The sequence below is a fragment of the Betta splendens genome, chromosome 1 (genome assembly GCF_900634795.4).
Source record: "Betta splendens chromosome 1, fBetSpl5.4, whole genome shotgun sequence".
In the NCBI taxonomy this organism is placed as follows: domain Eukaryota; kingdom Metazoa; phylum Chordata; class Actinopteri; order Anabantiformes; family Osphronemidae; genus Betta; species Betta splendens.
Window position 1 is genome coordinate 10245135 of NC_040881.3, and position 10375 is coordinate 10255509.

General features: G+C 44.1%; 1 protein-coding gene across 15 annotated transcripts in view; it reads left to right on the top strand.

The window, feature by feature from the left end:
• ank2a (ankyrin 2a, neuronal) overlaps positions 1-10155 on the top strand; it is a 42793-nt gene extending 32638 nt beyond the window's left edge. For 9 of the 15 annotated variants that reach the window (XM_055508981.1, XM_055508994.1, XM_055508983.1 and 6 more), the window contains 12 exons: positions 233-310; positions 406-537; positions 720-860; positions 939-1149; positions 1225-1303; positions 4426-6105; positions 6513-6602; positions 6961-7044; positions 7163-7321; positions 7387-7557; positions 7723-7814; positions 8151-10155. In XM_055508981.1, coding sequence (XP_055364956.1) covers positions 233-310; positions 406-537; positions 720-860; positions 939-1149; positions 1225-1303; positions 4426-6105; positions 6513-6602; positions 6961-7044; positions 7163-7321; positions 7387-7557; positions 7723-7814; positions 8151-8454 — 3221 coding nt within the window. In that variant the 3' untranslated portion in view covers positions 8455-10155. Of the gene's footprint in view, positions 1-232; positions 311-405; positions 538-719; positions 861-938; positions 1150-1224; positions 1304-1573; positions 6106-6512; positions 6603-6960; positions 7045-7162; positions 7322-7386; positions 7558-7722; positions 7815-8150 lie in introns of those variants that run through there. The other 6 variants (XM_055508962.1, XM_055508972.1, XM_055508967.1 and 3 more) reach the window with 6 other exon arrangements.
• The last annotated feature ends 220 nt before the right edge of the window (positions 10156-10375 follow it).

Below are 10375 nucleotides of genomic sequence, written 5' to 3' on the forward strand. Positions count from 1 at the left end.
GTCTCCTCCTCCTCAGTGCAATGAAGCCAGCGTTATCATCCATGTCCACACCACAGATCCATGATCAATCCAAGCGTATTACAGCCCGTAACATACTGAAACCACATTTTACATCTGATAATTTTATTTTACATCACTGGTGCCTGCATTGTGAAAACATGATATGTTTTATGCTTTCAACTTTTAATTATGATATTAAGATGTAATGTTTGGCTTTGGCGGCATGTTTTAGTGGATTGGCAGGATGATGCTGACAGGAAAGAGGAGACACTAGCTATCATTGCAGATCTCCTTGGCTTCAGCTGGACTGGTAAGCTACCGGGCTGTTATTTGTTTATTTGTAGATATTTCACAGAAAACAATGAATTTTTTTTTATTCCCTCACTTTGATTTTCATCGCCGCAGAGCTGGCAAGAGAACTTGAGTTCAGTGAGGATGACATCCAGTTAGTGAGAACAGAGAATCCCAATTCGCTCCAGGAGCAAAGCCATGCCCTGCTGCAACACTGGGTTGAGCGAGAAGGCAAACATGCCACAGGTACAGTACCTGTGTTGGAAGCAACTGAAAACCTTTACAGTTAACTCAATGTGTTATCTTTGATCGTGTTTCTGTCAAAACAATAGATCAAATATCTACTCGGTAATTATTGGTTGTGAAATGCAACAAACTGTTGTTTGGGTTATTGAATGCTGATAGTAATGTGTCTAAACTCCTAACAGAGGACTGCCTGGTTAAGAGACTAACCAAGATCAATCGCATGGATATTGTCCATCTTATTGAGACCCAGATGAACAAGTCGGTTCAAGAGCAAACATCTAGAACGTATGCAGAGATAGAGAAGACGCTGGATCACAGTGAAGGTAGGTGGAGGACTCAATGTGATACCAGGGTCTGTTTCGGCGTTATCTTGCACTTTTATGCATTCGTGTCCTCCTCAGTGTCAGTGGCCCTGTCTTCAGTGCAAGACGATACAGACAGCCCCCGGGTTGTGAGGAGGCTGGAGTCCGACCGCAGACCACCCCCTGCTGTTTCTGAAGAGGACCTCTCTGTTGCGTCGCTACTGGACATTCCTTCCTGGGCTGAAGCTGCCGGACATACCCACTCAGAGAGCATGCATGGTGACCTGCTGGAGGAGCTTGAGATCCCACAGTAAGTGATTTTTGACATATTTTTGACATATAGAAAGACTTTCTTTGTCCTTCTCAACTTCTTTCTGTGTTGCAGTGAACTGAACCCTAACTTGTGGACCTCCGAGGACATAATTACACAGGAGCCCACGTGTTACGACAACTCGGATGAGCAAGTAAGTACACGTTCGTCTACAGCAGAAGCAGCACAGGGGAGCCGAGGATTTGAGTTTGATGACTTTAAAGAGATTAGCCAACAACGTTCCTGGTGTTCTGCTGAAGTTCATTTCGTCAGGCCTTTCCAAGGCGGCCATCGCTGCCATGTCAATGAAGACAGCAGCCAAGCCTTTATATTCAAGCCCTGTGGTTGCAAAGACCAAGGGCAATCAACTGCAGCTCCTAACTCTTCTCCTAAGCTTCATTACGAGTTTACTTGTGTTCCACAGGTTGGCAATACAGCCAAAGCTAAAACGATTAGCAAAAGAATCTCTGACCCGAGACTGCTAGGCTTACTGCAGCAAGACTGTCAAGGAACTCTGGCCAAGTCTGAAGGTGACACAAATGTTCAGTTCTATGAAATACAGTGTGGTCATCGCCAGATCCCACGGGTCTCAGAGATGGAGAACAGCATCAGGCCTTTTACATCAAACCAGGAAGAGAACTTAAAAGCCAGAGTATGTGGTGATGGGCTTCTGGAAAACATTCCATTCATTGATGATGTCTCATCAGATGGACCTGTTATGGCTACACCTAGCAACAGCTTGATCAACAGGAACATGGTGGCAATCGTGCCACACATTCTGACAAGCAGTTCCACTCACATGGCTTGTGACTCAACACAAAATAATTGTTGTTCTGTAGGTCCTCACAGTGATACAGTCAAAGTAAAGACGTCCTACAGAGCTAAGCCAGAAACTGCCTCCTTCACCCATTTCCTGCCAATAACCAATTTCACACTGGATACTGAATGTGACACTTTCACGCTTCAACAGGATGTTTGTAAGAGAAGAGCATCTTCAGCCAACTTACTTAACAGATATAGAAGTGCAGATAGAGATTGTACAGCCTCACCTGAATCTGACTCGTCTCAGTGCAGTTTCTCATTTCTTGAACTGTTTTTCTCAGAACCTATCCGCACCCAACTTAGGAGTCAATATTGTGATTATTTTTTACTTTATACACAAGATAAGCCATCACCCCCACCACTGACGTTCCCTGCTCACAGTGCCGTCTGCAGTGAGGAAGTGATTCAGGGCGGCTCCTGGGCGTCACAGGTAGCAGCCTCACATCTAAATTTACAGAAATCTGGCACATCAAGTGTTTCTTTCCAACCGGATTTGTCAGGTTCACAGTACAAGCACGAAGAATGCATGTGTATGCAAATTTCTACAAGAGCCTTGTCGCCTTTTAATGAAGAGTCAGGTGAAAAATATACACCAGGGGTCAAAAGGTCTACAACTGATGTTTCAGCTTCAAAATATTTTAACACAACACAAGCCAACATCTCAGTGGACATAGAACTCAGAAATCCTTGCTTAGATCACAAACATCTGTTATCAGTTGAAACCAATTACAGTCCAACACCCAAACCGGTTGTTTTTCACATGGTAGAAAAACCAAAATATTTATTAAAGTTTCCATGTGACATGAATGAAATGAAAAAAAAAACTAATATAATCATACAAGCACCTAAAAACATTTTTTAATAAATAAAGTAGTACATGACGTTTTAAATGAAGCATCAGCATTGTATTGCTCATGTAACTCTGAAAGGAAACCAGTCTTGTGTCCTTCAGCACCGGCTAGTGACTATTCAGAGTATTTATTGTGCTAAACCAGTCAAAATCCGCCTACTCCGTGTGCAAACAAGACTGCATTCCCAGATCTGTCCTCCACAACACCTCCCACATATGCATATGCTTTAAGTGGCGTTTCACAGGGCAGCGAAGCAAATGGTTTAATGAGTGCAGACGCGTTTGAGTCAAGGCCTGTTTTGCCAAAAGAGAATAGTCACTTCTTCATAGATGACTATGTAGCTGAACTTGGGTCTCCTTAATCAGTGGCCTCTCTAGGTGAAGGGACCTCTGTAACTCCTGGTTATGTAGGAAGTGTTAATGTACATGTCATATTGTGATGATGTTGATGAATTAAAAAATCAGCATTGTGACTATTACTTACATACAGTAAAATAATGTGGAAAAAAAACATTTACACATTAATACAAATGCTTCCTGTAGTTTTGCACCTTTCTTGTTAAAATTGTTATTCAGGTGAGGTTACCTGGATGTTTTTTGTCTTTTTAAAACATATCCAAGGTCTCTGCCTAAAGTCTAGTTGCCTCACATAACATATTTGGGATTGTGAGAATTTACACAGAAACATTTTTTAAATATGTTCTTGTGTTGTCATAACACATCAAATGATGAAACAGGAGATGGGTTTGTGTCCTCCACTAGTCTGACACGGTAGCTGTGTGTTATAGTAATTCTGTTGGTTTTCAATTCTGTTTTATTATATAGCACAAATTCACACAAAAAAAATATTTTGTCTTCTGCAAACTCTCATAAGCCTGCACAACACAGGGCCTGGACTATTTGAGGTCAAACAAAGCATTGTACATCATTTTTGTTGAGTTGAGTCACAAGCCATCTGAAGAGCAAGCGTTTGGATGTCGTCACGCTGTCTGACTGGAAGAGGCAAATCGGTGAAACGAAGACGAATTATGTAAGAACATGAAAAACAAATCACAATTCTCACAGTAGATGACAGACTTGTTTTCCAAGAACATGGACAGAAACTCCATGAACATGGAGAGGATCAAAGGTTCCATGGTGTCGGTAAGACTCAGTGGTTGCGGTGTTGCTTTCAAAAGTAATGAAATTACTTTTAGCACAGAGGCTTCAGTGTCTGGCTGTGGCATGTTTCAGACCGTATGACCCTGTCTGAGCCTATGGAACATTCCCATGATCTAACCAGTGGACTAACTTGGCTGCTTTAAGCACAAAGAAGTCAAGTATCTGAGGTTTAATTTTATCTTTTATTATTATAATCTGTTGTGCTTGTGCTGTTTAGTTCTTCACCTACCAGCCATCAAAGTCTAAACTAACAGATGTACTTGCCACAGCTAAAGGCGTGTACTGTCTGGCACAGGTTCCCACAGGTTTCATGGGAGGGCCAGCGCTTCCTGCCTTGATATTTAATCCAATTCAAGCCCTACGCTTCATTTTACACATCCCTTCATCACAAAAAAAATCATATTCATCTATAATTTCCCACTTCATTTCATTATTTCTTGCAGGAACCAACAGCATCTTCCAAGACAAATCTTTCAGAACCTTCAAAACAACAAAGTGGTGTGTTAGGACTGAGTCAGGTGGTTCCACGGGAGATTCCATCCTCAGCTGATGAGTCAAACACAGGTTCCATGGACAAACTAGAATCCCCTCTACCCTTTTCCTTTGATGTAGGTGAAGCACAGTCTGAATCAACATTAGCTAATCAACGTGAGTCGCCACAGGAGCAAGATAACAAGCTGTTGTTCCCGGGTTTAGTTGAACCAAGCTCACCGTCCCCAGACCCGCTCCGTCAGACAGATAGAGACGTTCCAGATGATCCCAGCGCTGTGTCTTCTGAAGCCTCTCCAACACCGCCAGCGTCCGGGTCCCCTCAGCTTGACCAGCTACTGTCAGAGCTAGAGGAGATGAAGCTCAAGTTTCGACCAGAGACCCTGGACCTACCACTGTCTGGGTCCAGTGATGGGAGCTCTGAAGGTAATGAGATGTATACGTTTGAAGACTTCACTCCTGAGGATCAAACCCCTTCAGAACATAGCAGCTCCATAATAATCAGCGTGTCGTCTGCTGTCCAGCTATCAGAAGACAGCAACTCCACAAACACAGCAGCCATAGAGTCTGACCAGTTACAGACACCTAATTATGATGAAGCAGAGTTGGCAGAACCAGATGAAACGTGTGCACGGTCGAGCCCGGGTGGGAATAAAGATTCTTCCCTTGGATTCGACCAAGTGAAGGAATCGTCACCAAGTCCTACTTCTCACATTGACCAGGCCGGCAAATATGCAGAATATTCCAATGAGACATTCTCTCAGTCCAACGTACCTGAAAAAAAACCTCCTGAGGAAGAAACAAGTGGCATTTATCATAATGAAGAAGAGCATGAATTAATTAAATTGTGCAGTGATTCAAAGAGTATGTCAGACAAATCATTACCACAGAGCATCCCAGACCAAATTCCACTCATATGGAAAGAGGCACATGTGAAACATGAAGACTCTTCTTCACCATCTCTTCCCGACGTGACTCCTGAGACAGTGACAACTTCCAGACATTTTAACCTTGAGCAACTGATGCCACATCCCTCCACAGGGAATGCAGAGACGTTTTTAGAAGAAGCCATGCCGTGGATCAGTGGACAGGATTCAGAAGGTTCCCTGACTTCTGAGGACGAGGACTATTTTGCCTGTCAGCCCTCTTCAGTTAGACACAAAACAGAGATTGCATCATCCACCTTTGATGAGGAGGACAGCGTCCCACCTGAGTATTCAGAGTGCTTCTCTACCTGTACCACTGCAATGCCTCCGGTCTTGAATAGTGGCACAGACAGCTCAGCTTTTGAATACTCCGATCCAGAGTCTTACTTCGACTGCAAACAAGCTGCATCAGAGTTCTCAGAGACCGAGTGTGATGAGTCTAAGAGAGGAAGTCGGTCAGCGGGAGATCATCTCAACCAACCAGTGTTAGAAAAGAGAAATCAGAGAGTGTTGTTGTCCTCTGGAAGTGAAGACTATGAGGATGCTTCTTTAGCCTGTGAGCCACTCCATAGTGCACATGGACATACTAAAGAGGTACAGCGCTATTCAGAAACATCCCATGAAGAATTCACCTTGAGTGAAGCTTCACACCCGCCTCCTGCCTATAAATGTTGGCCATATGATGATACTGATAAATCTCTGGCAAGGGTAAGATGGGCTTTGATCAAGCGTCCCAACCTGCAAGCTTTCCCCAGACCTGAGCTTAACCAAACACTATCTTTGCTTCAAAGAGGAATGACTGCTGAACCCTTTGGTGACCTGGATGGGATCTAAATGTCTTATAACCCCACTTGTGTTTTTGATTTCAGATCGAACCAGTCCTAATTCAGCATGTGACTTTGCCCCCTGTAACCGCCTTTATCGTCCATTAGCTAACCTGTAAAACACACATTTCTGTTTAAGCTAAGAAGAAGCATGGGGTATGTTTCGCTGGTGCTTTTTCCCATGTTGCAGACTGCCACGTTGTACTTCCCAATGCTCAAACTCAAGGGAAAGTGCGCCGTAGCATTCTGCCCCGCTTGCTTTGAGTATTAAGCCATTTGTGTTGATGTCAGGAGGTCGCCGCGGAGCTCGGAGCGCTGTCAGGCAGTTCTGATGAGGAGTTTGTGACCACCAGAGTAGTGCGGAGGAGAGTTGTCATTCAGGTATCGGATGGAGCATGTCTGACGGTGTTTCAAAGTTGGAGAGTGCCGTTTAACCAGGCTAGTTTGTCAGTGTGAGGTTCACGTGTTTGTCTTACGAAGGCGTTTGCGTTGATGGCTGAACCCGACGGACGCGTTTTACGCTGCTGTGACCACTTTTTGTTGTAACGCCTTTTTTCTGTGAGAATGCGCGTTTGTTTCCTCAATCTCTACGTCCCTGTTGTCTGAGTTACTACCTGAAATGCAAGCTTTGTGTCCTGTCGTCTTCCTCCAACATGCTCTGGCGTTATGGGTGTTACTGGATGGAGCGGCGAGCTACGTTCGCATTCCTGACTGTTGTTTGTGTTGTCTTGGCTAATAGGCTGATGAAATGCCTGAGCTCCCCCCTCAGTCAGTGACGGAGGAAAAGTACAAAGATGAAAACGGACACATCGTTGTCAAAAAGGTAAAAGCAGATCGTCTGTCAGTAATAGTAGTAGTAGTAGTAGTAGTAGTAGTAGTGTGTTTGCTCAGAGACACTTAACCCAATTATTTTTCGAGCAATGACACATGATCATCTTCAGGTCACCCGGAAAATTATTCGCAAGTGTGTTTCCGCCGACGATAAAGAAGAGGTGCCGGTGGACGGAGCTCCCCAGGGGGCCACCAGCCTGGCAGAGGGGCACGGGTACTCCAAGGTGGTGAAGAGGACGGTGCTGAAGAGTGAGGGGGACCACACAGAGGTGAGCTGCTTTTCCAAGGAACTTGGAAATCATGAACGAATCATGAACGTTTCCCTTTGAACCAGGTAACGTTCACTGAACGTGAGGCGTCGGCATCAGGGCAGGAGGCGGACGAGGGTCGTCGCGTCAGTCACGTAGAAAGGAGGGTGGTGGTGGAGGGTAGAAGGACGATGACCCATCAGGGTGATCCGTCTTTTGCCTCTGACCTCCCATCAGCTCGCGCCGACTTCAAACAGGTTGGTTTAAAGTCTCCTCACCACAACTTACTGTAAAACAATCACTACACTAGCTGTAGTACGCTTACGTCTCAACCCTTGTGGAAAGCTACGAACCTAAACTCTGCGGATAAATAATAAAAAATGAGTGACTGTAACCGTTTTATTTCATTTTTATGCCACCAGGCACTGAGTTATATAAGTGGTTTTAACGGCACAGAGCTGCCTCGTGTGGTAGAGAGAGAGACTGTGAACGAGGATGGAACTGTGGTCAGGAGGTGTGTGCCTGATTGCATGTGTGTGTGCGTGGCTTTGATTTCACGGGTGTGTTTTTTTTCCTCACCGATGCTCATGCCGTGTTTTTACTAATGCTAGAGTTGCTAACGCTGACCCCTTAGTTGAGTGAAACACTATATACCCACGCACCGGCAAATAACACAATGGGATGTGTGTGTGTGTGTGTGTGTGGGAGAGGTTTTCCATATTAGAACGTGCTGAAACAAGCAAACTAATAATACCATATAACCCAGATCTCATGCATAATCTCTGCTGCAGCTAAACGTGTGTTCTGCATGTTCTTAAAGATCCTGATGTGTGTTCTTCTTGTTGTCCAGGGCCCACATGCGTGAAGGTCACATCCTCAAAAGAACAGCAGTGGAGGGAGCTGGGCGGCGCGAGCAGGTCGTACCACAGAAAATGGCCAGCGCCAGAAGAGGGTCAAAACCACGTGATCTCCAGCAGCATCTCCACCAGCTCTTTCACCGTTTCTATGACGAGGACGAGGACGAGGAGGAAAAAGGCCGAGACGAAACCAGGACAGTGACGAGGTCGAGGAGAAGGAGGAAGACGAGGAGGAGGTGTAACCCCCCCCCCCCCCCCCCTCCAGACCTGAAGCCGCCCCTTAATCCTATGCATTAGCCGATTGCAATCGTAGTGCACCACGGCACCTGAAAGCTACCCACAGTCTTCCCACGTAACCCTGGAAGATGAACTTGTGTTCACAGTTCGAGCGTCTCCTTCCTTAGCTGGCGTGTTTATGATTTTCTTTTCATGCTCTTATATTGTGTTGCCTTTTTGTGACCAAAGAAAGCCACCTGTTAAGTTCTTAATTCATTTTACTCTCCATGTCAGAATTGTCTGTTTTTTTAGGGGTATTTGTGTTCTGACTCTGTGGTAGAGCAACAACAACAAAGTAACAAAGCAAACTGAGGAGTACAACTCATCAACTAACTCACAAACCTCTGGAGGGTGAAGGACACTTTACCTGACAATACTGGTACTGCTCTTTGAGTAGGTGCTCAGACTGAAAGACTATATTTCACACTGCACTGCCTCTCAGACCCAGAGTTTCTCAGACGCTCTGTTGTACCAGCCTCTCGGCTCTTTTGATTCAGGTGATGAAGATTTCACAAGGTGACAATGAGGCTGTGTCGACACTATCTTACCTGCTGCTGCTGCTGCTGCTGCTGTGTTTTGTGTAGGCTATGTGTAATCGGTCCTTGGGAATTATATATTATCTATAATCCAGACATTACTGACATCGATATCCTAGGAGTTAATAATCACTCGCGTGACGTAGAGCAGGCATGACTAATCAACTTCTGCCATCATGATCGAAGCTTTGACTGCTTTTTCCTGTAGTTCTATGGATTGCACTTCTGCCTCCCTTCTGTGTGTCATGTTTCTGTCCATTTGTTTCCATTCCCTGTATTGTATGGAGGGTACGTGTGTGAGTGAGGTGATGCAGTAGTTCTTGTACTGTAGATTTAATTTTTTCCATGCATGAGGTGCATTCATTGCTGCTAACAGCTGGTTTGATGAAGGTATTTTCGCTTAATCTAATCGGTTGTTTGGAGATGGAGGTTTGGAGATCTTATTTAAGATGTGTTTGATTTTAATTTACTATTTATTAGAAAAGTCTTATTTAAGCTTTAAATGCCATTGAAACACTTGATGTCGGGTGATTCTGCTTTTATTGAGCGTTCGAACGACTAGTTTTTCTATTTCATGCTTCATGAGTTTACATTTTCCACCAGAGCGTATTGGACGTGGCGTTTCAGTCGTGCGGTGTGTGTTTGTGAGTGACGAGTCTGTGCGTGTAATAAGTGTGTCAGCGAAAAAAATGTTTTGCTTTACACAAACTGTGTTTGTGCTCCTGAATGTCAGGAGGAACCACCTCCATGCTTTTTGTGCACAGGATAATAAATACAGTATATCTTAGCCACACAAACCCTTTTACTTTGGTGAGACAAGATAATGAACACCTGACACACACACACACACACACACACAGTCGGTTGAGAGCTTTCATATGGCATTAAACACAGCTCTGAGCATCGCTACTGTATGTATCTACAGCATATAATGTATTTATTTCACTCACTGTTTACTTTGTGGTTTAGAACAATGTAAAATGCAAACTAGTGGAAGCTCACTGTGACAGTTATGCTTTTCTTTCAAGAATCAGCATCCCTTATTTCTGTGATGACAGTTATATACATATAACAGTGACTATATAAATATATGTAAGGGCATGTATTACTATATCAGCATTTTCAAGTCAGAACACAATGGCTGCAGTGTGTCTATGGCTGCTAGAGAATAAAAGTCTACAAATGATTAGGCACGGATCTCGTACTTTCTGTTTGTGCAATAACGTGTTCATATATAACTGGTTTACCACTTTACTGCGCCTTGTCTTCCCTTAGATGTAGTTTTCCAATTTTCTACATCCTGTAAGTCAAACAATAGCCACAAGATGTCACCATTTAATCATGTATTACTGGGATTACTGGGATGTTTGGCTCAGATTTCTGTATGTAGTCTAAACTTTTATTTC